Genomic DNA, 27970 nt, shown 5'->3' on the forward strand with positions numbered 1-27970 from the left:
CTCTGAGAAGGACCCTGTGAGCACAAGACTGTCAGGTACTGACCAATGGCTCATCTCCATAGTGACCCTTGGGTTTACAGTACCAGGTAGACTAGTGCTTTTCAAATGGGTAATGCTGAAATGTTAGAAATGGAAACCTCTCCTCTGCTCCACTCCCCACGCCCCCAATCTGAAGTGGTGGTTACTACCAGTGACAGGCCAATGACAAGCTGGTGCTTCCCCACCACTGTAGGGTCAGCACACATTTTGAAGAGTGCAGGAGCTGGGGGCACAGGGCAGCACAGACAACAGCAAGCAGTCCCTTTACCTGGAGTCAAATGTGTCCAATGGCAACAAGCTGGCCATGTGGACTAGAGACAGACATGGGAGCACCCTGGATGTCAGTGTCAAGTTTACTGATCTGAAATATCCAGGCTTTCTCCTTCACATGTGGGGAGCCAGTGAGGCTCTGTAGAGCTGTGATGCTAGCACCCATGTTTACCAAAGTGGGCACTTGCTAAGTGTTTTATATTCATTACCTCCTTTGGTTCTTGCAGCCACCCTGGGAGGTGGGTACTATGGGTATTCGCCTTTTACAGCTAAAGTAACAGAGGCTCAAGGAAACTAAGACTTCTCAACACAGGCTGGCCCAACTCTAAACCTGAATTCCTAAATCAAGATCATTCACATGTTAACAGAGCACAAACATGGAATGGAATGGAAAAGGGGGTAAGCAGCTGACCCCAGGACAGGCTATACAGAAAGGATAACAGAAAAGTAGAGGATGCTAGAGGCTTTTTTAGTGGGATAACTGAGCTGCCATTGAGCCGATTAACTCAGAAAGATGAGGAGGGTAGGAGTTCAGAGGGACAAAACCAGGCTGGAACTCATGGATGCACACCTACACAGACACACACACAAACACTCCTAGCAAGAAAAGGGTATAGAGAATTAGAGCTAGGAGGAGGAATGGGAAGACAGGCACTTCCAGCTCCCCAGAGCAGGTTCCCACATCCCATTGTCTGAATGTTGGGGTGCATCCTCAGGCCACTGCCTGCAGGAGCCAATTCGCGCTTTGTAAGTTCACAAGTTTGCGTTAAAGTTTAGCCTTCACCGCACTGCTCCTTGCTTCCAGTAGCACTGAAGGAAGATTTCCAGTGGTGGGCTTATTTTCTCCTTAAAAAAATTTTAACAGTTAAGTACGTCTTACTTTTATAATAGAAGTAAAAGAACCCTCGTAAGTTTTTGACAACATATGCTCATTTCTGTTAAGATGGTGGTTTTTTGAGTTAGGAGTCAGAATGAGTCAGTGTTGAATGCAATGTCAGCCACTTACGGGGAGTCCCTGAGCAAGGCACTTATCTCCACACCAGTTTCCTGTCTGTAAAATGAGGAGGATACCACCCACCTCATGGAACTCATGGGAACCTCATGATGGCAGTGCTATAGCAAGCCCACTAACAGTGCCATCTGTGCTATCTGTGCCACTAACAGCCTCTGGAAATGGAACCTGCCCCCACACCCAGGAGTCCTTACCAGAGGAAGAGGATTGGGCAGCCATGCTCTGCCTCTCACCAAACTCCATGGCCTTAGAGCTGCCCCACCTTGAGCATGCCTAACACAGGTTGCAGGGACAGCAACCCAACAGCCACATGCCTTGGCCACATGACAAGGCTTTCATCCCCTCAGCAAGCAAGGAGTGCTGGCTACAAGATACTGAGGCCCTAGGACAGTTTCTCTTGACCAGTTCCCTGAGGGCATGACCCAAGGTGATGAGGTGGCATCTTCATCACGCACCTCTCAGGAACCAGTTCCCAGGTCACTGGCCAGATGAGAGCTGGCAACCCACGGGTTTAAAACAGGCCCAGGCAGATGACCCTGGCCACGCCAATGCCAAGAGGTCAACTCCAAGTTCATGTCCCTCCATCTCCTCTCCTGGCTCTCCTTTCCTGCCTGCTCTCTTCCATCTTTGTTCACGAGCCTGTTTGAGCCCCTGAACATAAAGGTTATTAGAAACCTTCACCATAAGAACAGCCCCTCTGCACTCATGCATCAAAAGATGACAGGACACCCAGGAAATGATCCTTTTCTAAATCAATACAATTTCATGCATCAAAAGATGACAGGACACCCAGGAAATGATCCTTTTCTAAATCAATACAATTTCTCAAATTTATTTTTTTCTTAAAGAAGTACTTCTAATCTCTGTCAAAAGGAAGGTGAGGAAAGGTCCTCCCTTCCTTGTAAACACTGAAATACAGATCTGGGAAACCAGGGTCGACACACACAAAAAGTGCATTTTACAAAATATCAACTAAAATATATTTTACATGGATTATGCTTCCATTGAAATTCTACCAGCTGCATTTTCAGGTTTGAAAAAATATTTCCACATCTAAGATTTCCAAAGCATTTAAGTACTGGGCAGCAGATCCTGCCTCCTGGGGGGAGGGGCTGTAATCTCTCCTCCTGGATCAGACTGGGCTCCTTGGCATCAAGAAGCCGGCACCCCGGGAACAAGCAGGCGCCAAGGCTGGCTCTCCAGAGCCTCCACTGCCACTCTGCCAACTTCTCCAGACAGCTTATTCCATATGAGGGACCCAAGTCCCTACCCTTCAGGTTTGGGATTGGGCTTCCCAAGCATAAATTCACCTCTGACGCCTCCAGGTCTCGCCAAGCCCAGCAGACCAATCAGGAGCAGTTTGTCTTCACTTGGACAGCACAATGCCTGGGGGTGACCAGGGGGAACTGGGGGTGCTCTCAGGATTCACTTCCACCTCCCTTTCTAGCCCCCACCTGTCTTCACCCAGTGCCACCTCCTCAGCCTGCTGGGTCTGCACCTGCCCCTCCCCGGGGGAGGAGGACCCCATGCAGTCCTCCTTGGCTCCTGCCCCCACGGGGTGTGCCCGTGTAGAAGTGCTTGGTGGGCAGGTTCCCAGCAGCAGGCCCAAGTTGCACAGTACCCACCTCTCTCCCTCCACCGTGCTCCTCTTTGGTACAAATAGGAAATAACCAGGCTTCTCTAGCCCCCTCACAGGGAGCATGAGGACCAGGGCCAGGCAAGGACGACAGGGGGCTGAGCGTCCTAATCTACTCTGGGGAGCAGCATGAGGTGAGACCGGGGCCCCTGGGCAGCAGGAACAAACTCAAAACGCAGGGCCTTAGTTCCAAGAGTAAGTGGCTGCAGCTCAGCAGGTCTGTGGACTGATACAGTGTTGATTCTCGCTGGGACGTAAATTAGTGCAATCTACAAAAGACTAGGGTAAGGGTGGCAGGGCGAGGAGAGCCACACTCCTTTGGTTTGATTTCAGGTGGGTGTGGCTTGAAGGGTCACATGTGAAGTTCTGCAAGAGGTTTCCTAGAACCTCCAAGTGTAAGGCAAGAGGAAAAGTCTTCAACAAATCAGGTAGCAATTTTCCTTGCCCCCTGCCCCCCACCCCCTCCCAGCACCCATCTGCCCTTCCAGACATGACAAACCCCATGTTGACCAGTTAACTTCTGGAAAGCCAGACCTGTGGGGCGGCCCTCACTGGGGAGTAGACCGGAGGCTGACTCCCTCAAGTGGGCCACAGCCACAACTGTGAGGGCCCGGTCAACTTGTTCCAGCACCAGGGGCTGCTGCAGCTGCAAGGGGGAAAGCCAGGGAACAGCCCCGAGTCCAGGAAGAGGAAATCAATGCTCTGGCTCCCCAGGCCTCAAAGGAATAAGCTCGGAGCTGTGCTAGAATCTGGGAGGGCCTGGTCCCAGGCTGATGGGAGAAGCAGCGGGTCACAGTGGGTGAGGTAAAGCTGGCCCCTACTCCCCCCTGGAGGGGCCCAGAGGGAGGCTGCAGAAGGACCTGCTGGGTCTGGTTCCTGAAGGACCTTGCCCCTCCCCTAAGGCCCCGTGCCCCTCAGGCTTGGCCCAGCCTTGGGGAAGACTGCTTCTTCAGGGGTCTCTGCCCAGGGGACCACAGAGAGGTACCTTGGGCCAAGATGAGGGTCCTGATGCTTTTCTTATACCCTGACCTCCCCTTCCCTCCCCATGGGGCCCAGAACCCATAGGGGTTGCCATAGGGGCCCCTGCCCTCCCCACCCTCCACTCCCACCCCAAGAGAACCACAGGCCGGCAGCCTCAGGCCCCTGTAGCCCCTTAACCAAGTGCTGTGCTTCAAGCAGTGGCCCCTGCCCTGAGCTCCACTCGCTCATGGCAGCCCCAGACTGGGCACGAGGAGGCTACTGGGGGTTCTTGAGGATGCGACCATGGCGGAAGTCATAGACATGGCGGCAAAGAAACACCAGCTCAGGGTCCGTGTCCTCAGGCACCGTGCGGTGCGGCGGGGTGGAGTAGTCTGCAGAGGGGGGCACCAGTGCAGTCTTGCGGCTGGGGAGGCCCTCGCCTCGGCGCTTGGCCATGGCACAGAATCTGCAGGGACACACCAGTCACCACCTTAACCACAGACACCCTGGCAGGAGGACTAATCTTCCACCCTGTCCAGAGAGCTGGGGCACCCCCCACACACCCCCTGAAGGGGTGGTGCTGTCCCCCCAACCCCATCCTGGGGGCTAGTTCTGCTCTGCCAACTGCCAGCCCGTCTGCTGTCACCAGACAAATGCACTTGTCCGGGCCCTCCTCCCAAGCACCTGCCAATTCTCCCAGACTTACTGCACAGCAGTACTATGAACACCCCCAACTCTGCCCCACCCACTCTTATATAAAAATCAGATGGTGGAGGCAGGCTGTGAAGAAGGTTCCAGGAGATCAGGCCCAGTAAGTGCCAGAGCAGAGTGAGATCCCCTTGGAGGTCCCAGGGAGCCCCCAAACAGCCCTGGGGAGTCGGAGGCCCCATGCACCTGCAGTACTCAGCGAAAGTCAGCACATAGCACTTCTCCTCAATGCAGGCCACGCTGTTCTGGTCCTGGTGTCGAGATGCAAAGACTTCATTCTGCAAAGGCTCAGGGAAGACAGGAGGAGGTTGGCTACCAGGGTTAGGAGGCCCCTAACTCCAGGAACAAGGCAGACATTAACCCCTCTGCAGGGACTCCTGACCTGAGGTAACTCCAGATAGTGACTCCAGGGAGCCAAGAAACAAGTTCTTGGGAAAGAAATTCAGCATAATTCACCCCGAGCCCCAGGGCATTCCTCCAAGACGCTGAGCCACCCAGGAGTAGCCAGGTACCTGCTCCAGCCCCTGACCCTTATCTACCCCCCACACCCGCACCAAGTAAGGTGAAAGCCTCAGCTAGGAGAGATGAAATGAAAGCCCCTATCGGGGATGGAGAGACCACAAAACGGACTGCAGCTGCCTCTCCTAGCACACAGCTTGGGGAGAGCCTGGGAGGTGTCAGGAGTCTTTTCTCCTCTATCCCTCACACTGTGGATAACAGCAAAGGTGGCCAGGCATGCAACTGCACCCCCGCTTCTGGGTGGCCAGCGGGGCGCACCCACTCACTCCCATTCTGGCACCTCCTGCCTTTAAGGTCTCCCTTTCTGCCTCCTTTTAAGACAATAGTTACTGTTCTCTTTGAGACATGAATTGGGGCAACCTGGGGGAAAAGGCTAAACCCAGGCCCTTCCCCAGGGCCCCAATCTCTGGAGTCTGAAGTGCCGAGCTCAGGGACTGGGCTGCCCACTGCCGCCCCCCACCCCATGCTACCTTAGTGCCACCCCGGTCTTCCCTGACCCATTTGCCAGGCAGCTCACCTCGTGCATGCTGGGACTGCGGCCTCCCTGTAAGTGCTCGGGTCTGTAATACCACAGGAGGCTCATCATCAGCTCTCCTGGGGGTGACAAAAGTAGTAGTCATGGCTTGAGCTGGCAGCCCCAGTTACTCAGGCAGGCTGGCCACTGGCCAGAGGCTCATCCAGCCTCCATGCTTGAGTCGATCCTGCAGGCTTCAGCCACCCATATCCCCACCCCAGGCCAAGCCCACATTCATGGCCTGGAAAGCTGCTGGCACCGAGGGAGCAGGGGGAGAATGGGTACTGACAGGCGAGGTGGGGGGACAGGTGCCCAGGGCAGAAAGGTTGAGCTGCTCCAACCCACACCACAAGGTCATCCACAGCCCTCAGCGGCAGACAGCCCCGGCTGAGCGGAAGGCAGACTCTGAGCCAGGAACACGGGGAGACGCGCCAGGCCCAACTCCAGGGAGGGGCAGATCCGGGCCTGGAGCCCCGGAGCAGGTGGCTACCCCTCGGGCCCCAGCCTGAGGGAGGGTACCTGATTCAGGGTTCTCCCAGAGGGCTGAGATCTTGGCCACGTAAGGTGTGGATGTCTTCCGCGGGCCTGACTTGAGCAGGACAGTGTCCCGGACTCGGATCGTCTCTCCGTGCCGCTCCACCGCCTGGTAGCTCTTTCGGATGGCTGGTTCTGGTTCATCCTGGGCAACAGACCAACGACACAAACAGGCTTGAGGGGCCACACTTGAAGCGAGAAGGGATGGAGGAAGGAGGAAGGGAAGGACATCCCCTCTACACTTTCCCCAGGGTAGTCAAACCACTAAGGACAGGAAACTGCCAAAGCAGTATGCACACTGGCCTCTTCTCCCTGTACCTGGCTTCCATGGACGGGACAGAGGCAGGGATTCCCATGGTTAGAGAAAGGATGAGAAAGGGGAACAAGCGTGGAAAGTGGTCCAAAACTTCTGGGGCTGAGCTCTGACCACCACATCCCTGACAACCACTCTCCCTCCAAGCTCCCATCGTAGTAAGTGCTCGGGCTCCCTAGTGGGATAGGTTCAGACCCTTAAATCACCATTGTAAGTAGAGTAGCCTTGGGCAAATTATGTAATCCACTGCTGGCCTCAGTTTCCTCATCTGTAAAATGGGGGCAAATTATAAGAAACTGGGGTACCTACCTCCTAGGGTGATTAAAGGGGATAACGCGTGCAAAGTGCTTAGCTTAGTCCTTGTATCTAAGAAGTGCTCAACAAATTTTAGCTGACAATTCTTTTCATCATCCTAGGCATTCCTGTATCCCTAATTCTCTGCCCACCCCATCTTCCCCTATATGTACTTAATCAGAAAGTCTCCACTTAAGCTCTCCATTTCATAATCCAAGATGGAAGGGACAGAATGAGCAGGGATGAGAGTCGAACACTCTTCAGATGGCTGCCCCGTGAGTGAGTGAGTGACAGAGATGGCAGCCACCAGCTGTGACTGTGTGCTCCCTGACTTCCTGAGGCCATACTGGTATACATCAGTCAGGGTTGGGGGGAAAGGCTGGGGTACAAATGAGATGGAGCCTCTTGCCCCCTCCCAGAGCAGCCTGAGCCAGGGGTTTCCTGGACCCACGTCACTGTAGGTCCTGTGTCCCCACTGTCACACCCCCCCACTCCCCACCAGCTAAGAGCTGGCACTCACCAAGACATAGACGGCCTTCTCACAGGCAGCCCCAACGGGCACCCAGCCGTTAGTGCGGCGGCGGCGGCGGCGGCGTGGATGTGGGCGCTGGACACGCGGCTGCTTGGGGTGGCTGGGCCTGCGGGCAGCCTTGCTCCTTGCATTGTGCCTGCAGCCAGAGCCTGTGCGCAGACCTGACTTGGAACCGCTGGGAGGCTTGGCGCTCTGAGGGCACGCACGGGCTACTGTCTGGGGCTCCGAGGTGGGGGTCTGAAGATGGGGGACAGGCTCTGCTGCAGGTGGCACACTGGGCACAGGGCATCCCAAGAGGGGGTGGGCGGGTGAGGCTGGGTGGCCAGCTTCCGGGAGAGGAAATTCCAGCTGGCCCAGGGACCTGCAGCCTTCTGGGAAAGGAGAGTGTGGGTGAGGGCAGGTAAGCACAAGTGGTACGCCCCCTCGCCCACTTGCTTCCAGTACCTGCTCCTATCTTAATCCTGACTGTGAACTCAAAGGCCCCTGAGGTGGCAGGTGGGATCCTTTAAGGAGGACTTTCCAAATGACTGCCCAAGGGGGCCAGAGTATTTCTTGACTTTGGTGATGGGCCTGCAGACATTTCCATCTCCCCTTCCAGCCTAAAAGATGGGGAGGTAGTGAAAACAGCTTCTTTAGCTCTGATATAAACTTCTCTAAGACTTCCACAGTGCTAAGGAACAGGGATTCTGGAGTCAGAAAGTCGGGCATATGGATCCCTGACCTGCCACTTACTAGCTGCCATGACCTTTGACAAGTCACTTTACCCCTCAAGTGCCTTGCAACACACGTAGTAGTTGCAAGTATCACTTACTGCTCACTAGGTATTTTTGCTATCAGTGTATTAACTCATTTCATTCTTACCACGACCCTATGAGACAGGTACTATTATTACCCCATTTTACAATCAAGGAAACAAAGACACAGAGCAGTTACATGATTTGTCCCAGGGTCACAAAGTGGGGCAGCTGAGATTTCATCCCAGGCTGCCTGGCTCAGAGTCTGTGCTCGATTACTTTCTGCATCGCCTCCCAAATGTAAAGTGCTTAGAACAGTGCCTGAGACAAGGTGTTTTCCAGTGTCATCATTATTAGGATGAGGGAGTAAGGCTTGGATCCCACAGGTTAAGTGTTTAGATTCTGGGAGTGGTACAAAAGAGAAGAAAAAGCCCAAGCATCAGCCTATTCTTGTTTCTTAGAGCTCTGACTCTCGCCAGAACCTAAAACAACCAGTCTGGCCAGAGCCAACTGCTCTATAAAGTTGTTTTATAGAACCCTACAAGAAGGGGTGGGTGGAAGGAGAGCCCTGGGAAGGCTCCACCCCTCACCCCCCACCCCCAGCAGGAGGGCAGAGCTCCTCATGGCACCCAGTAGCCAGGGAGGGAGCCTGGAGAGGCAGGTGAGGATCCTCCTGCCCTCCTGCCAGTCTAGGGGAAGAGAGATGACTACAGGGGCACGGGCCACCCCACTACCATCCTGTCTGCTCGGAACAAGGTGATGCTAAATCTGGACACTACTTCTCTTTCAAAACCTGTTTGGCCAGGGTGAAGCTGCCCTACTGCAGCTGGCACCGCCTTCTGGGCCTGGTACCCGCCATCCTTCCCCTGAATGCTCAGCTGGCAGGCAGACGGTCTGGACTCCTGGAAAGTAAGGAACGCGAGCTTTCCTCGAGGAGGGCAGAGAGGACATGGGAACAACTTGGCAAAAGCCCTCATTTCAATATCTAACTTGCTAGTCAGAGCCTCAGAAAGGGTACCCCAGCGGGGAGTGAGGAGAGACCCTCCTGGGCCTGCCACCACCACAATATGCCTAACTCAGGCCAAGCAATCTCCACAGACACCTGGGCAGAGCAGGGCTGGTAAGAGGTGAACAGGGGGTGTCTTTGCTGGGGCTGCTCCTAGGTTTGGGGCACCAAGTACTCCCTTCTCAGAGTCCCCTACCTCCCAGGTAGTAGCTAGACCCTGTTCCACCAACCCTCCTGGGATGCTATGTCTCCTCAACTCCTTGGCATATCCCACCTCTAGGAAGGCTTACCTGCTGCAAAAGGCATTTTGTAGGGGCAGCCGCCACAGGTAGTGCCAATGTGGGACAGGGGCAGGGGCAACACTCCACAGAGGCTGTAGCCATTCAATCCGGTGTCCTCGTTGGAGCAATAGCGAGAGGAGCCCCAGGGAGGGTGCTGGAAAGGAGTTCCCACAGACACCGAGCTGGGAGCCAAGAGGAGCCCCTCGTTAGGTGCAGCCATGGAGGACAGCTTGCCCTCGGGGAGCATGGGGCAGGGGGAGTAGCCCCCACACTGCAGTCCGTCTTGGCCGCAGTACAGATAGAAGCTGCCTAGCGCAGTGAGCTCAGGCCCACCACACAGGCCACTGTAGTCGGCGGGGTTGCCAGGCATTGGCAGCGGGGACAGCTGGGGGGTGGGGAAAGAGGGCTGGTGCAGTTCCTGCTTGGGGGCAGGTGACTCTTCGCCTGGGCGCCCAGGCTCTGGCTTCAGAGCTGCCTGCCCACCCATCAGCAGGGGCAGGCGGGAGCACAGGCCCAAGGGGCTCTCCAGGGCCTTGCTCAGGGGCTGGTAAGGTGGCTGAACAGACAGTCCACGAGGGGTGGCAGATGGCCATGGCCCCTCGGGGCACCCTTGCCAGCCAAGTGGGCCTCCAGCCTCCCCAGAGCTGGTCCCCTGCCGGGCCTTGGGATAGTTCTTGCCATTGACCTTGGCCCACTTTGGCCGCATGGCCTTGGGTGCCGGTGGCTCGGTGGAGCGCCCGTCTGCTTCTGGGTGGGCACGAGGCGGTCGCAGGGGGAGCTCCCGCTCCTGACTCAGCTTCAGGAAGGCAGCTGCATTCAAGCTGGCCAGTCTCTTGGGGGCTGGGTCACCCTCCCGGCGGGCACCTTCGTCTGGTGCCGGCTCTGGGGACAGGTCCCGACTTCCTCCTCCGAGCTCCCCCAGCCGGGGCCGCTTCTTGGAGGAGGACCAGCTGCCAGTGGCCCGGTCGCGATCCCGGCTGCGATGGGGGTCTCCCCCTCGACTGCGGCGGGTGCCCACCAGGCTGCTGGTATCCTCCCGCTCCAGCAGCAGGTTATTGAGGGCCTCGGCATTGAGGGAGGCCAGGCGCCGCTTGCGAGGCTGGGTAAGGCCCGTGTCCTCACTGGATGGGGCTGGGCTAGGGGGCTTGGGCAGGTCAGGGGGCAGCTCGTCAGCCTCATCTGCACTTCGTGGTCCAGCCACATTCTCCAGGCGGGTCAGCAGCACTTTGCAGGCCTTGGGCTTCTCGGGAACTAGTGGGCGCTTACGCAGTGGGTAGTTCTTGCGGCGTCCTGTGAGGTGCCCTGGGCTCTCAGGAATGTCTGGCTCCACACCCTTCACCTCCTGCTCCATATTGCTGTCTTCCATCTGCAGGGGCTCCCTGCGGCCGGCAGGGCCCGAACTCAGCATGGGAAGGGACTTCCTCCGCGTGTGTGTCATGGAGTGCCCCCCACCTGCAGGACAGAAGGCAGGCAGTGAGAGGGGCCTTCCCTGGCCTCCTTTTCCCCCACTGCAGCCCACCTGGCCCTGCAGTAGCTCTGACCTGTCCCCGATGCCATCTCCAGCCTGGATTTTCTCTGGACCCCTACTCCAGTGTACGGAAGTCCAGTGGGGTCGGGTTACCAGCAGCTGTGCACGGCCTGCTCCCCCCACTTTCCTCTTAGCCTAGGGTTCTGCTCTGCAGTCCCCAAGAGCCAAAAGAGCAATGCAGACCCCAGAGTGAGAGGACAGGAGGAGCTGGAGGCAAAGCTCTCTTCTCTCTACTCTTTTCTTCTCCCACTAGACACCCATCACAGAACAAGAGGTGGCTCTGGAGATACTGAGCCAGGACGGGCCTCGGTGCAGGGTGGAGCAGGGGGAGGGAGACATCTATTCCTCCAAAAGCACTGCCAAAGCATTACTAACTCTGCCCTCCAACTTGGGGCTTTGAGACTGGCCACAGATGGATGACAAGATGGACAGTGAGGAGATGAGATGGGGAACCTGCCTGCTGGAAAGTGGAGGGGGCAAAGTCCAGCTGGGAACTCCCTGCCTGGCACATACCGCAGAACAGCCATAACCTGGGTCTTGCTAGAAAAGCCCATAGTGGGTGAGGACTGAGCTTCAAGGAGCCTATGGGTCAGGGGAGGTCCCAGCCAGCCCCAGGAGCCAGATCACCCTAGGTTCAGGTTCCAGGGGAGAGCAGCCCAAACAGTGCACAGTGAGTGGGGAAGGGGAGTCAGTCAGGCTGGGACCACCATACTCCAAGGTGCAGAAAGCCCTGGGGACTGTACCCTCGACCTGGGGCAGAGCTTTAAACTCCACCACCCGCAAAGAGCTGGGAAAAGAAAGTATCAAGGAGAAGAAAGCAGGGGGCAAAGCAGGGCTGCCTGTGAGTCCTGCCCCGTTCCTCGAGTCTCCCTCCTGGTAGCAAGGTGCCAGGCAGGGAGAGGATAGGGGCAGGCCTGGAGTCTGAGGAAGCCTAGAGCCTAGAGCTCCTGACAGAAAATGCCCAGGGCCAGGCGTCACCCCCTAACACTGCTTGGCTAAACGCTCTCAACATAGGCCAGGGGCAGCCTGGGCCTCAGCCCAGGGGAGAGAGGCCAGAGGATGCAGTGGTCAGACACCACCAGGCTGTTTACTCACCTCCTCCCCAACCCAAAGCACAGGCTCTGCTGAGTAAGGTGCCAGACACCCCTCTGTCCCTCACCAGGCACCCTGCGACCCCCTTCCACACCCTGCAGGCCCAGGCTTTTCAGTTTAATTTACCCACTGCTTTTGTTATTCAAAGTCACTCTACTGGAGATGCTGGGAGCAGTCCCTGCTGGGCTGGAACTTAACCCTGAAAGTCTCAAGCCCGAGGGCACCCAGGGAATCCCGCACCATTCCCAGCAAGCTCCCGTGGCCTTGGGCCAGTGGCTGGGGTCACCAGGCACCTTATCTCCTGGGACATGCAACACTGGTTAAGAAAGGGTGCTCGAAAAACCAGCTGAGGGGCGCGTGGGTGACCCTCAACCCCCGAGGAAGATCTGAGAAAACTGGAAAGGGGAGGCTGAGAGCCAGGTGCTGCTCTGGCCACGTGTGGGGACCTGCCACTGCCCAGAGACCAGGCCCCAGGCAAGATACAGTCACAGAAGGCAAATCCATTCATTCCTGAGAGAGCTCCAAAAAAACCTCCAAGCATTCTGCTAGGCTCCGAAAGACCCTTTCCTGTCTGCACAGCATGCTGATAAGCAATGTCTCCTCTCACTCCCCAAGCATCACAATTTCTTATAACCCACAGGCCCTTTGGGTATCTCTGTGCTGGGGGTGGGGGAGCAGACAAGCAGCAGCAGCAGAAGCACATCTGTATTTCTAGGAAAGCCTTGGCCCAGCCCTCCCACACTCCCAAAGAGCCTGGGGATGGGAGAATGGGGACACAGACCACATAGCCGAGCCGGGGCCAATGCCCCTCAGCAAGCTCCAAGTTACCAGAGGAGCTGGATCTGGAAATGACCAAGGGCCAAGGCTGAGGCCACCTAGGTTTGTGGCCTTTGAGGACACACACAAGTGCTGAGCAAGGAGGGAGTCGACAGGAAAGAGAGCACAGGGAAGTGTTTTCAGGCTTTTAGCAGGAGAGGGGCTGGCCTGCCACTTTCCTCCCCCCAGAGCCCAGAGCTTGCTGGTGGACTGGCTGTGTGGGTGGATGTCCTGGGACACCTGCACCCCCACCCATAGCCCACAGAGTCTTTCCCTCTCAACCCAGAAAAGGGCCTAAGCAGAGAGAGGTCAAGGTGCCAAGCAGGCATCCTGAATGCCTTTCACTTCCAGGAAACTGTCCCCAGAACGTGGCAATTTGTTCCCTTAGAGAATCCTGCTCTTTAACCTCCCATTCAGATCTCCAGTCCTTGAGGAACTCACAATGTCCCTGGTGTGGATGATCCTGGGAAGCCTCTAAATCACAGGCTGCACGTCAGTTTCCTAATGGAGTATAAGAACCTCTTGCTAGCCTCTCCTGAATCTGCCAAATGCCTTCATCTGCCAAAAAAAACCCAGGGCCATCAAAAGCACACTGCAAAACAGCTCCCAGCATTCATGCAGTGCCTAAGGCGGTGGCGATGTCACCCACATCCTCTAGCAGAGGCTGGGGTCTCTGCTGCCGGCTTTTCCTCCCACTCCAATCTGAGGTACATGTGTGAGTCATGCTTTGAAGCTGGACCTGTGAGAACCTCAGCTGCAGCTTTCCCCTGGGGTGGGGCTGGGTGGAGGGGGCTCCCAGCCTGTGTGGGCCCCTGCCGGGGGTGGCCCAGCCAGGTTGGGGGAAGAAGATCCCAGGAAAGCTGTAGGCTTGGTTCTCATTCTAGCCCTGCCAATCCTGCTGTCCCTCCCACTTACACATGAGCTCAGCCAGCCAGGAACTTCCTACCACTGCCAAGAGACAAGGCCGGTCTGGGTTCCCTCAGCACCGCCCTCCTCCTCTCTGGGAAGCACTGTCCTCCCAGACACAGGTAGCACAGGATGAGTCCAGAGAAGGTTCCTAGGAGGGACTCCCCAGGGCATACTGCTGCTTGCCTACACCCTGTCAAGCAAGTCCTCACTGGGGAAAACCAGTCTGATTGTCCCCAGCTCTGAGCAGCAATCAGCTGGCTGCCATTAAGGACAGTGGCTGGCTGGTGGGCCTCCAGGCCAAAAACCCCGCATACCACAGGCCCAGTCCCAAATCCCCACAAGTGTACTCAAAAGACAGCAAAAAGGTCTTTTCAGCCCCTTGGCACATCGGGGTCTCAAAATCAAGGGGAAGGATCAGGAAGTGCAAAGACTCAGGCCCAGCTGCAGTGTGACAGCAGCCTCTGTGTCGCAGGGCCACCCCCAGCCTGCCCAGGACTGGGAGAAGCCATCTCCACAGAGGCAGAACAGGAAAGAGGACCTGTCTCTCGCTCTCGAGTTGCTAGGAGCACCAGGCACCACCCCCACTTCAGCAAGTGTGTGGAGCACACCCAAGGTGCTTCATGGGTGGCTGAAGGTTTGAGGCGTGAGAGAGGGTAAAAGATTGGAGGGGCATGGGCCATGGGCACTGCTGAGGGGAGAACAAGGGTGGGGTTCCACGGGGAAAACTGCACAGGGGCACGAAGAAGTGCTACTGCCCTCCCCTTATGGAGCTCCAGGCCGTACCCCCCACTCCCATCCCAGGGTTCTGCCCCACTGCCCTTTCTGAATCTTCCCGCATCCACTGAACTTTACATTTTGCTTTTCAGGCTTTTTAAATTTGTTTTTAATGAAAGGACAGTATTCACGGAGGTCTTAGGTAGAGGCAGACCAGGTGTCATCTGGGTGAGAGCCAGGAAAGGCCCAGCCTTAACCACCTCCCCCCAATTACAGCTAAAGCCATATAATTGGCATTGAGTTAAGCACTGCCCTTCTCTGCAACCTCTCTGGGCAATAACTGCCACCCCACCCCACCCTGGAAGGAAATAATAACACTTTCCATGAGCACCGAGTTTCTTGAATCTTCCACCAGAGAAGAAAAGTGGCAAGAACACAACTGTGGGTTCCCTTTCATTTAAATTTAGTTGCTGTTATTTCATTGTAAAACAGAGATGAGGCCCCTGCGATTCTTAGGGAAAAGCCAGGTAAAGACACAGCTGGTATCTCCTGAATCCCCAAGACCCAGTAATGTGGAAAGAACAAAAGCTTTGAGTCAGACGGACCTGGATTTAAATGCCAGCACTGCCCCTTATGAACAACTTCCTCAACTTCTCTGAACTTCAGATTCTTCATCTAACATCGATACAGCAAAATGAACCTTACTAGGAGTGGCTGTGAGGATTACACGAGCCACTACGCGAGAGCCTAGCAGGGATCCTGCAGGATGCCCAGGCGGGAGCAGGAACCAGGCAGGCAGGGAGGAGGGGAGGGAGGAGGGCAGCCTGCCCCGGCCTGGGCCTGGACCTTTCCCCACAGCAGGCAGTGGCTGGGAAGCCAGCTTCCTTCTCCCCTCCTGCCCCCTCGCCATGAGAAATCTGAAAATCCAGCCTGCACCTGAACTCTGCTACTTTTCCACTGAAAACACCCAAGTGTCGACCCTGGGAAACGGAGGGAAAAGAAGGAGCACTGCTCCTTCTCTCCTGGAGGGCTCAGGGTGGGGTGAACTGTGGCAGGCTCAGTTTGCGACACAACAGGGCAGGGGCACAAACCACATCCCAACAGCTCTACATCTCCGAGTAACATGACTCTACAGTGAAAGGCAAGTTCTTCAGATGCTAAGAGCAGGGCTAGATCCAGGGGATGGGGTCAGAGGGCGTGTGTTTGGCCTGTTCTTGCCATCTAACAGCTTTTTCAGTGTGGGTCCCACATAGGGAGAGGCCCCACTCTGGCGACATGGAGCTGGAGCCACGGGGCACTCCGCTTGAAGATATGGTAGTGGCTTTGGCTACCAGCCCCACCTCACCAGTGCACCACTTGCTGCAGATACTCAACTCACTCTGTAATCAGGCTGGGATCCCACAAACACCCAGGCAGGAAGCACAGAGCACAAGCAGAGGGAACTGGCCTGACCCATCTGGACACAGGCTGGTTTTACAGGCTGCCTTCAGGTCCGGTGGCCATCTGAGGAGCTGGGCCCCACCACCCAGAGGCACCAAGCCTATCTCTGGCCTGCCAGACCACTTGTTCCTCACACTGCACACTGGGGGCTCTGGGAGCCCACATAGGGTCTGGTGCATCAGCCAGCCCAGCCCAGTTACCAGGTCCCACCTTTGGCCCCAGAAACCAAGGCCCAGGGCTTCACCCATGTGTCCTGAACCTCTGCTTACTTCCAGCTTGAGAGGCAAAGCCAGACACCCCACCTCCTGTGACTATAAAGAAATAAAAATCCCAGGGGAAGGGAGGGGAGTTTTAACTCAGACTGTAAATAGAATCCCTGTCCCATTTTATATAGGAAGTTCAGTAAAGGAAAACAACAACAGGAGACCTGGTGGAAGCATCTTCCCGTGTGGTTAGAAACTACCAACACTGCCCTAGTCACAGGGCAAGGCCCTTCCTACAGGTGGGGGACTAGGAGTGAGAGAGACGAAGGTATACCCCTTGGATTTAGAAGCTGATATATACATGCACACACACACACACACACACACACACACACACACACGTGCGCGCACACGGGCTCCGAGCTAGGACAGTGGGCAGAGAGCAATGTATTTAGTCACACCAGAGTGCTCTGCTTTAAGAAACTCTAACCTGACAAATTAGAAGGTAATCCCATGCAATACAAAACTGGTCTTTAAAGGCTTCCTTGAAAGACACATGTCCCTTCTTTAGGTGATATGCCTTCCCTAGCTTCTCCCCAAGGCACAACTCCCGTATGGACCAGGCAGACCTGGATCAACAAATGCCAGCCCAGCTAAGCTAGAGCATTCCCAGGCACTGCACCTCTTGTGATCTTTGCCCATTCAGCTGACATTTGTTGGCCCCCATTGTGGCCCAATACAGCAGAGGCAAAGGCCCACACAGGCTGAAAGCCACTTCTTGCCGCTGCTAACCATAATTGGGTTTGAGTAAATGGTTTGAAATTCTCTGGGCCATGGTTTCCTTGTCTACATAGTGAGGCTGTGAGAATTAAATTAAATAAGAATATATGTAAAGTACCTAGCAGAAAAACTGGTAAACAGAAGGTGCTCAATACAAGCTCATTCCTATTCTCTTTTCCATACATGCCAAGGACCAGGCTAAACTCCTAAGGAAAAATGCAAAAAAAAAAAAAAAGAAAAGAAAAAGAAAAAGACTAAGAAATTGGAGCTTGGGTTGGCAGGAAGACAAAAGGAAGGACAGACAAGACAGGTGGTGTGACAAGGGCTGTGCCGGAGTGCTCGGGGAACTTGGCTAAGAGACCCCCCTGTCCAAGGCAGCATCACAGAAGGGACCCATGGGCCAGGTCTTCATTCAAACACTGAGTGCCTACTTCACGCCATGGGGCACTGTGGGAAACAGAAACCCAGCAGAGTGGGCAGCATCAACATTTGGATGCAGGAGCAATGACAGATAAAAGCTGAACTTTGGGAGGCAGGAGATAAATGCACCTTTTCCCAGACTCACCCCCACTGGGTCCATGTCAGGAGGATGGACTTAGGATTCCAGGCTGGGGGGCAAAGGGGCTTCAGGCTAGGGATCCCTCAGAGCCTGCCATCCAGACTTCACACTGCCCATGCTGGGCCAGAAGCAAATCTACTCCTGGGGGCAGGACCATTTGCTCCAAGCAGCTAACAATACGGGAGAACAAAACAGGAATAGGAATAGGGCACCCCAAAGCTCAGCCAGGACTTAGAGCTACGGGCCTCAGCAAAAGGGGTTTCCTCAGGGGAAACCTCCTGATTCTAATACCCAATTATTCAAAAAAGATGACCACAGTGGCTCACCAGCCTGCTCCAGGCACCTGCCCAGGAGTGGCAAAGGATATGTGTTGGTCCAACCACCAGGATATTCCAGAGATCAACAACTTAGATTTCTAAGATGGTGTGCCAAGACTGGAGGTACTAACTCCAGTCCTGAACAGAAGAAACTGACCAGCGAGGCCAGGATGGGAGCTCTGTCCTCAGCCTCCCCAGCAAGGTCTAACCTCCTTCAGAATGAACAGACCCCAGACCAGGCCTTCCCAATACTCTATGGGCAGGAACAGAAGCACAAGGCTGACCCCACCAGAGTTATGGGTACCCAACCCGAATAGCTCACACCTAATTAACTGAGCCATTACTGCTACCCCCACCAGGATGCAAACTCCACAGGGACAGGAGATTCTGCCCTCCCTGCCACTAAATCCTGCCCACAGGGCTTAATAAGACTTGCTGAATTAACAAAGATCTGGTTGCCCACCTGCTCCACCCCAAATAACATTTCTACCCTAGGTGGATGGTTCTGTCTTCTGATCCCCACTCTTCCCCCAACCCCGGGAGTCCACCAGGCCCCTTCAATTTGATCCACAGATCAAGAGGATTACTTCGGGAAAGCTCTCATAGTTACACAGCACAAACCTCTTTCACTGTCATCCTCTTTCTCCTCTCTCCCAACTTGCCCAGCGACCTCAGGAAAATACTCCTCTCATTCCATTTGTTACCCCCAACCCATTAAGAGGCACACTGGTATGGAGATAAAGAATGTCACTGATATTAAGGTGAAATCAGCAGCAAAGAACCAACATGTGCACTAGCAGCTCCTAAATCCCTGAAGTGGGCACAGTAGGGAATTCTCCAATCACTGCCACGGCTTCTATGATAACAGTGGGGCTAATGTTTGTGGAGCACTCTCCAACACCACCCTAAGCACCTCGTTTATCCTCAAAACAACCCTGCGAGGTAACCTTCATCTCATTCTTAGGAGGAGAAAACAGAGGTAGAAAGAGGTAGAACCAGCCCACAATCCCGCAGTCAGCGAGGGCAGAGGCAGGCCAGCCAGGTGTCCGTACGAAGGCACCCCCACCCCCCACCCAACTGCAACGCGCTGCCCCCATCCAGGGCCTCCCGGGACAGCTGCTGGGTCACTGACAGACTTCAAGATCGACTTCCACACTCAATTTTGCTTTTCTGTGTTGTTTTAGCTTCTGGCATTACAGCACATTATTGGTCTTTCCTGATTTTTCACCACAAAGTAACTGAAAATGTACTCCAATAAAATGACAGGTGAAAGGCATTCATGGGCTCGGCAGGGAACATAAACGTAATTTGAAAAAGTGTTTCTACAAAAAAGTTTGCTCAAAGTTCCTCATAAACTTACACACACTTCTTAAATTTTTTGTTCATTTAGTTTTATTTTGTATATATATTTTAATGCAATTTTATTGAGATACATTCACATACCATACAATCATCCAAAGTGTACAATCAGCTGTTCACAGTATCATCATATAGTTGTGCATTCATCTCCACAATCACATACACTTTTGAAACAAACCCATTTAATATCCTGCAAAGGGATGAGGGAATAGCACTTTAAAGATAGGCTTTCCTGATTTTAAAGTAAAGCCCAAAAAAGAGTCTTTACAATTCTCCCACATCTCTTGCCTCAGGTGAAACCCCTTCTTCCAACCCAGACTGCAATGAAAACTGAAAACCGGTCATCACACTCCAACCAACCATCTTAACAGGAAGGACATAATCAGTGACCCTTAGCTATCTTTCTTTGGACTGAGTAAGTCCAAAACCCTTCAATTTTCTCTGACGATCATCTCTTATGGTCATTCATCATTTTTATAATTCTCTTCTGCATCCTATCCACAATCTGGGTGAGACCCTCCAAGCACAAAGCAGGGGACGCTCCTCAGTTCTGAGGAGAGTCTGAATATAGTGGAAAGGTGACTCCATCTTTCCTTCTGGCACACTTGTCAGCGTATCCTGGCTTCAAACAGCACCCTAACACCGTTCTCATGATTTCTACAAAGATCCTATAGAAATTAATATTTTGCCTCGAAACCACCTGGCCAGAAGAGAAAGTGACTAACCTTCAAAGTGTCACAAAACTGCATTTTTCCCGAACATTTTAGACAGGTAGCTGCACTTGGGGAAAGGCCTAAGTGTGATACATCCCTCTCCTCTGCGAGGAGGAATCTGAAACAGCTGCATCTATCACACCAAGTGAGACCCCTAGGGTCACAAGAGGCAGAAAGAGGCCAGGTCCCACCTCCTTAACTGAGGAGATGGTCAAAGCACCCCAAATCCATTGGAAGAGGAACTGACACAAGGAAAAAGATCTAGACCCAAGTTCCTGTCTGGCATTGATCCTGTTAACTAAGACAAGTGTCATTTTTTCCATTCAGGTAACTTGGTCACTGTGTCCTGCAATTTCTTTGTGGGACTTTGAGTCAGGTGACTAACCATCTTTAGAGGTGTTTCCCATTGGGAAAATGAAACCTGGATGAAAACCCTCCCCAGGACACAGCACAAAGTCCTGGGCATAACCCCACCCCTGGCTGCTCATCAAAACCACAGTCCTCTGGTCCCCTGGCTTCCAGATCAAGCTGCCCAGGACAAGGACACCAACAGCCCCATCAGGACCCCAGGGCCAGGCTGGTGCTCAGGGATCAGCAGAGTCCAGGGCACCCATCGGGCATGTCTGGCCCCCAGCAGACATGGCCACTGCAGCTCTTCCTCCTCCTCCCTTTTAGCCATTTTACTGCTCAATAGTGGCCGAACCAGGAGGTGGGCAGGGGAACATAAAGGAGCTGAAATTCAAACCAGTCCATTTGACTCTAGTTAGGTGCCTCCAATAAAACCAGGCAGGATTTCATCGTCCAGGAGCTCCCTGTACCCTGACCTGGGGAGGTCCGAGCAGCCTGAGGGGTCAGGAGCCGCAGAATTCCAGGACCTCAGGCCGGAGCTTGTCCTTCCGAGCATCACGGGCTCTGGACTACGGACTGGATTTTGTGACTTTTCAAGGTTTCCAGGCACTTCTGGCCGTGAGCTGGCCCATCAAGCCCCGGGGGACCTGCAGGGCCAGAGTGCTGGGGCTGCACGCTCTCCTCTTACCTCCAAAGGCCTGAAGTCCCCAGCATAATGGCAAGTTCACAAAGGAAGCGAGCCTTTCCAGATTGTGCTAGCGAATTCCCATAAATACTTGGGTCGGGGTAGTACTGCTTATGTAAAACGCTTCCCCATTGAGAGATGCTGCTTTATTTACATTCTTCACAACCCATTCATAAAAAGGAGGCCCTTTAATGTTGGGCAGTTCGTCTAATGCTCCATAAACCCAACAGCTTCGGCTGGTAGTCTTAGTTCAACACAGGCTACTTCGCAACTCCAGAGACTTTTTTTCCTTAGATTTTTTTTTCCTCCTTAATGACTCACCTTGCGACAGGGCGCCGACGCCAGATGTTGCCAGAGCAAGGCCAAAAGGAATAAGAACAGATAAAATGAAAACACACAAGTCCTCCTGGATGCTGGGACAGAGTAGAGGAGAGGAATGAAAATAAATAAATTGAAAATCTCCACAGAACTCCAATTTGAAGTTGGATGTTGGAAGGTTCGGGGAATTCCTGCCAGGTTTAGTGAAACTTCCTTTATGGATGTCAAGTGCCCCCAGGTGATACTAGAGTAAGTGTGGGGGGGAGTTTTTGTTTTTGTTTTTAACCCAAAGGAAAAGATAAAGGAGAGTTCTGTCTGGTTTTTAATTTGCATTGCGGATGAATAAATGAACAGGAATTTTCTCTGCTTCTTGATAGAAGTGTTTGTGGAGCTACTGGCTCCAAGAGTGTGGGTACAATTTGCTTAGTGCCATCCCCAGAAAGAGAGGAAGGACTCTGCTCTGGGACACACCGCAAAAACAGCTCGGGCAGCTGAGGAGATAACCCAGAAGATGCATTCTGAGGCAGCTTTTCTCCTGCTACAGTAGAAGGAAAGTGGAGGGAAGTAGTAGGGATTTTTTTTTAATTGACGGGGGAGCGGTCTGCATTGCCATGGCAACTGTGAGGGGTGGCCTTCCCACTTGGAAGGGAAACGCTGGTCCATTAATCATCAAACTGGGGCACAAAAGGGAGGTTTGGGGGAAATGGGATGGATGCAGAATTTATTTTTTCACTGTCTAGACTCAAACCAGCCACCAGTCCTATTTCCCATTTCACCCATGGTCCAGGGTTGATGGTGAACAAAAATGGAAGTTCCGAGACAGAAGGGATCCTAGCTTTCCTTTCCGATGGGTCCAGTGTGGGGCTGATCAGCACTTCACATGTCCCTGATGCCCCCACAGACACTCTCCTCCAACACCAGCCCCAAAAGTCCTGTCCATGAGGCCAGACCCAGGAGTCTTTTTCTTTTTCATTCTCAGAACCATGTTTTCTCCCTCATTTACACCCAGGATTGAGAAGAGATAAAACATATGGATTCATTTAGCATGGACAACAAGGAAAATTGCATAAGAGCAGCAAAGCAGGGTGGAGAGAACAGCCTGCTGGGGTAGGAGAAAAACAGGATTACAGCCCTTTTCCAATTCATGCCTATATGGTGTCATGTGGGCAGTCCACAGGACAGACTCTCACCAGCTGGAATATCAGAAACAGCAGCTAAACTTCATTTGTTCCCTGTGCTAAAGCACCCCAAACATGCGCTTTTCCATCTGCCTTTTACAGAAAAAGGGCGGAAACACCCAAGGACTCCATACATTGCTAAGGAAGCCAAAGGGAAGGTTTCCCATCTTTTCCCACGCCAACCCAGCAGCCAACTGCATTTAATCATTGGAGACAAACCGTGTTCACAGTACTACAGGAGGTGTCTCGGAATATCCACACAATAAGGTTAACACTCATACCATCCCTGTCCTTAAGAAACTCCCAACCTACAAAACCACTCAAGAAGCTATGTTGTAAAATCCAGGATCACAAGCTCAGAGCCAGATGATTACCTTGGCCTGGAGGGGCCTGAGCAACAAACAACAGGACCCAAGCCTGGGCCTTGAAGGACGAGTGGGATTCAGGCTAGAGGGGAGGACAGCGAGGGGGGCCTCACATGAGGAAAAGTCACAGGAACAAAGATGCAGGGAGAGAAATGTATGTGGCATAGCTCGGAGAGAGCCTTAGGAGACACTTTCTGGGGTCAGACTGTGACAGTAGTAATGTAGGCCTGATACAGGGAGCAGCAGAGCAACAGAAAGGAAGAAAGGGAGGGCAATAGAAAAATGAGAAAACCTCACCACTGGCTATACACCCCAAGCAAATCTTCCTAAACATTTGATCTGACTGACCTAAGTCTTCTACCAGGTAAGAGCCTGTCAAAGGGAGGAACATTATTTTGGCAACTCCCCTTTATATTCCAGTGGCTGGACCAGGTCACCCCTTTCTTACTGCTGTGAAAACAAGCCACTGCTCTGAAATCCCAAAACCTGTAGTCCCACCGAAGGCACCAGGGCCTTGGGATTCTTCAACATTCTCTGAACCTTAGACATGCAATTAAATTCTCTCAGAATAAACCCTAGTCTCCTGCCCCAGGTAATACCTCTCCCTTCCCCCAAATCTGAACTCCATCCAGGCTGGTGTCTAGACCCTCCTGGGGGCTATGAATTAACTCCATGCCCACACTGCTCCTCTGGGAAGGCTGACAGCAGCTTTCCCAAGGGGGGGTGGTTTACAACCAATCACAGCAGCGAGCTGCTTGGAACCAGGCCCACTTGAGGTGGGACTCAGAGGTGGGGATGCAACCCAGATACAAATCTCCCTATCTTTGTGGTCCCAACTCTTCCATTAGGTGTGGGTCACATGAGGAGACACAGCAGCTCAGAGTGGGTTTTCACAAATGGAAAAACAGCACCCAGCTTAGAGTGGTAACTGATGGAGTTAGATTCACACAAAGCTTAAGGCAGTGGTTCCCAAGTGTCCTCCAGCTAGCCAAGGACAGTGGTGTCCTTCCAGGACATGCGCTCTTTCTGGTGCCCTTTTCTCCTTTTTGTGGAAGACATTGGAGGGTGGGGGGGACTCTCAAGTGACACAAAGAAAAGGACTAGAAACCTTTTTTTAAAATTATTAATTCCTCCCTGGATTTATAAACTCAGCTTCTCATCTCGGTGAGAACCTCCTTGAAAAGTGCTAAAAGCAGTTGTGGAGGAACTGCAAAAACACATTTGGGGGGTGTCTCCTAGTTCCCAACCCAACTGATCTTATGCCACTCTTAAGACTGTTGACAATGGAGACTAGGTGACATGCCAAGTGGGGTTAAACCTCTGCCCGTAGGCAGTTTCTGCTTGCTGAAAACCCCTCATTCCTGACAGGCTCTAAAGCAGCTCACCGATAGTCTTCTGGGCCAGTCCAGCAACCCAGTAGACACTGGCCAGGACCCACCGTGCCCATAACCCTCACCCTTCTGCCTTCTGGCCCGGACCACCCCACTCTTTCCAGGTCGGCAAGGAGATAAGCAGCTGAAGCAGTGAAGCCGGTGCCGCAGCTCCTCTCGGCGGGCTCCGCGGCCCCCACAGTCCCCGGGGCAGAGTCCGGCACCGTCGCCCGCCCCTCGGGGTGCGTGGCTTGGACCCGTTCCCCTCCTCGACGCTACCACCTGCGCCCGCTTCGGCGTCGCCTTTGTCCCACGCTTCACCGCGGAGCGGGCCCCTCTGGCCGGACCTGATCCGGCCCCCGGCCCCTGAGAAGCCACGGAAGGGCAGGCAGGGCTGCATCGGGCTGGACCAGGCCGGGCCGCGAACACGGGGTCCCGCTGTCACTTGGAGGCGGTCTGACAACTTCGATCCCCCCCGCCCCACCTCAGACTCGGCCGCCGCCCCGCACGGTCCCCGCCGGGCCTCCCGCGGCCCACACTCCGCTTCTCGAACCGATCCCCTTCCGTCTTCGGCGCCTCCCTTCCTCCCAGCGCGATCAGATCGGGTCTACACCACCCCCCGCCCCGGCGCGGCCCCCGTTGCCTGCCCCCCACCCTACAAACAACCGGCCAGCTCTCAGCACGGGAGGGCGCCACCCCACCCCGGGCGGGCGATCACGCGGCGCCGCCCCCGGCAGCGGCCCATTGCCTCGGGGACCGCGATGGGGGAGGGGGCGCGGCGGGGCGGAGGGGGCTTCGCCGCCCGCGCACACGGAGGCGATCCGGCTCCCAGGCGGCGAGGAACGACCCGCGTCCTCACGCCCTCCGCGGCCCGGGACCGCCCGCGCCGCCACCGCCCGGCGAGCTGCACCCTGCGGCCGCCACCCACCCCCGCCACCGGCCTCGAGGCGGGCGGCCCCCCGGGGGCTGTCACCTCGAGGCACGCGTGGTACCCCCGATGGCGGGACCAGAGGCGCCGGACCCGCGGATAGAGAGGCTGCGCGAGTCCGCAGGCGGCCGCACCTGCTTCGCGTTGTCCGTCCGTCCGTCCCTTCCCGGGCTGGCGGGGGCGGCGGCGCGGCGCGCTCGGTGGGGCGCGCTGACGGGCGGCCGGTCCTCTCCCTCTTCGCTCGTCTGCCTCCTTTGCTCCCTCCCGCCCGCTTTGCCCTTTTCGCTCCCCTCCGACCCTGGCCCCTAGCTCACCGGGACGGTCGGAGCGGACGGCGCGGCTCTGGGCGTCCGCAGGCCCCGGCCGGGTTGGAATCCGGCGGCTGGAACCCCCCAGGGGCGCTCAATTCCCGGGCTCCACGCTGCTGCGTCAGCGCCTCCTCCTGGGGGCCGGGGCCGGGCGGGCGGAGCGGGGGCCGCGGCCGGGCGGGGCCGTCGGGGTGGGGGCGGGCGCGCCTAGCCGGGGCGGGCGGACGGTGGGGTCCGGACGGGCGGGGCAGGCGGCCGGACGGGCGGGCGGCGGGGGCCGGGCTCCGGGATCCGCTACGCCGCTCGCGGTTCCCCCACAAACTCCCCAAGAGCGGAGCCTCCACCGCCCTCCTTCCTGCTTCCTCGTCCGTAGCCAATCAGCCGCGCGCCTCTCAGCCAGCTCCGCCAATCAGCCGCCCCGCCCTGCGCTGGTCCCGCCAGCCAATCCGGCCCTCGGCTCCCCCTCCCCGCCTCCGACCAATCAGAACCGTGGGTCGGTCGTCCCAACGCAGGGGGCAGCACGAGGCGGCCGGGGGAGGGTGGTGCGGGGAGGAGTGGTGGGGCCTGGGGGAGGGGGTACGGTGCCAAGGGTGGTGGGGGGTGATTTTCTTTGCGGCCTTCTTGGATTTTCTCTCCATCTCCAGAGCTGAGTCCGTATTCCATGGTTGACCCGACCCTGGAGCCCCAATCCCCCAGCTGCTACCCCACCTTCCCCCGCCCCCCGAGAAATCTTATCTCGCCCTCTCCCTGACCGTCACCCCTCGCCATCCCTCTCCCTCTTACCTTGCTCCCCAGCATCCACTGGAGAAAACGGCGGGCCGAGGAACACCCCACCCTCGCCAGAGACTGCTGCCCCCAGGGCAAAGCTTCGGGAAGATTAGCCGAAAATGAAGCAAGGACAACCCCTCTTTTCCTGCAGAAAGGGCCCCAGACTCCAGCGTAAGGGCCCGGACTGCTGAGAAGCCCCTCCCGCCCTTGCCTCATCTTTCCGACTTCCCTGCCTGCCACGTCTCCTTTCCTTTTCAAGCAAGGTCGGTCCTGGCTCGGTAACCCCTCACCCGCATCTCTTTTTCCTCTTTCTCCCCTTCACCTCCCACCTCCCACCCAGCTTCTCATTCACCCTCCTTAAAAGCAGAGTGTGGAACCCTCATCTATTTCCAGCTGACAGCAGAGCCTGGTCTGTGAGTCCTTGACACCCACACACCCTCTTCCACCACCGCGGGGAACATCAGAGCTCTCCGGGGGAGGGGGGAGGGGGTGGGCAGCCTGACAGCCGCGGCTGGACTCCCTCCCTCGCGTCCCCAAGCCAGGCTGGGACCAAGTGTCGACTCTTACCTGGCTTCCTTCTCGTCACCGAATGCTGTGGCTCCGTCTCTCACACCCACAGACGTGCCTTTCCAAGCCCGAGCACGCCCGTGTGGTCAGCGGGGTGGGTGGGCACATAAGGCTGAGGTCACACCGGGGGAAGGTCCTTGTGAGGTGCGGAAGGGGCTGTGTCGACTCAGACACCTTTGCAGTACCAGAGCCCGCATAGGTCTTCACTTCAACAAGCAGTGGACGTGCACGTAGTAGGATCTTGAGGAATGCTGAGTCCACCCCTGAACAAAGCCTCATTCCTAATTCAGGCGGGGGAGGGGAGCTTTGGAGGTAAAAGGAGCAGCAGCAGAAAGGGTAGTGTCAAGTCACCGGGAGCTGGGAGCAGCCTGGGGAGGGGCTGTGCCCGGGCCCAGGACCACCTAAGGGCAGAAGAGAAAACACTCAAGAGTGCAGATCCCTCCCAGGTGGTCACTAGGCCGGCAGGAGAAACCTAGCCTTGAAGTGTGGCTGAGAAGCCCCTCCCTGAGGGTCTCCTGCAATGCACTTAGTGCCCAGCCTTTCCTAGACCTTGGGACTCAAGTACTGAACCAGGCAGCCATGAAGGTAATCTGGAATAGTGGCCACCATGGATGGGAAATAAAACCCAAGAACAGTTCTCCATATGCCTCCAGAGCTGTGACGGGGATCCAGACAGTTTTAACTGTATTGGGGGACACTTTAAAAGAGGGGTCCACCCAGTAGGAGAAGTATGTGAATGGATACTAAAGACAGTGATGCAGAAATTTCTCAAAGGGCCAGGTTCTCTTAGGGCAACTGCCCCTTACTTCTCTCACCTCCCACCTTCAGGGAAAGCAAAATCCCCAAACCTGTAAAAGTAGGACACTAAAGAATTTCTCCCCTCCCTGCACCTCCCAGGGAAAAGATTCTCAGCAGCTGCCCTTCTACCAGGCCAGCCCTACTCCCCCACCTCACAAGATTCACCCCATCCCTGCCCCAGTCTGTCCCATGGGCTGATTAACCCCCTGGAGCATCTCCCACCCCCCTCTCCAGGGGAGATTGGTGGTAGAGGGTAACAGCGGTGGTGGCCTCTGAAGCAGCTCACTCCCCTCCAGGCTGTCTGGAGCCAAGGCCAGGCTGACAGAAGAGGGGACAGGGCTCCTGTCAGTGGCCCAGGCTGTGCTGACCTTGGCAGCTGCTTTGTGCCAGCTAACAGGCAGGGACCGAGGATGAGAGAGTCAGAGGAGAAATGTACCTGGTCACAGGAAAGGAGACCCAGGTGGCAGGAAGTCCACGCTTGGCCCAGGAAGTGATGGCAAGATGAGGTTGGGGAGCTGGACTTTTCCTGGGCAGAGGGAAGATCCAGTGGCCCTG

General features: G+C 55.4%; 1 protein-coding gene across 4 annotated transcripts; it reads right to left on the bottom strand.

Annotated features, from left to right (window-relative positions):
• Positions 1-4065: 4065 nt before the first annotated feature.
• BAHD1 (bromo adjacent homology domain containing 1) lies at positions 4066-25592 on the bottom strand. Of its 4 annotated transcripts, none has more exons than XM_037834310.1 (7): positions 25289-25592; positions 9362-10804; positions 7320-7699; positions 6178-6337; positions 5662-5738; positions 4812-4912; positions 4066-4383 (listed from the first exon to the last, which is right to left on the bottom strand). In XM_037834310.1, the coding sequence occupies exons 2-7, from the start codon at positions 10788-10790 to the stop codon at positions 4194-4196; spliced, it is 2337 nt and encodes a 778-aa protein (XP_037690238.1). In that variant the 5' UTR covers positions 10791-10804; positions 25289-25592; the 3' UTR covers positions 4066-4193. The 4 variants fall into 4 exon arrangements, with proteins under 4 accessions (XP_037690238.1, XP_037690239.1, XP_037690236.1 ...); XM_037834311.1 differs by having other exon boundaries at positions 4812-4903; positions 7320-7702; XM_037834308.1 differs by having other exon boundaries at positions 7320-7702.
• Positions 25593-27970: the final 2378 nt, after the last annotated feature.

Source organism: Choloepus didactylus, chromosome 4 (assembly GCF_015220235.1).
Source record: "Choloepus didactylus isolate mChoDid1 chromosome 4, mChoDid1.pri, whole genome shotgun sequence".
NCBI lineage: Eukaryota > Metazoa > Chordata > Mammalia > Pilosa > Megalonychidae > Choloepus > Choloepus didactylus.

Excerpts from the sequence above, each read along its gene's own strand:
- BAHD1 (XM_037834308.1), bottom strand. The coding sequence starts at position 10,790 with ATGACACACACGCGGAGGAAGTCCCTTCCCATGCTGAGTTCGGGCCCT. Across the intron at positions 7,703-9,361 it reads CAAAATGCCTTTTGCAGCAG|AAGGCTGCAGGTCCCTGGGC; the intron begins GTAAGCCTTCCT and ends CTCCTTTCCCAG. Across the intron at positions 4,384-4,811 it reads ACTTTCGCTGAGTACTGCAG|ATTCTGTGCCATGGCCAAGC; the intron begins GTGCATGGGGCC and ends GTGTCCCTGCAG.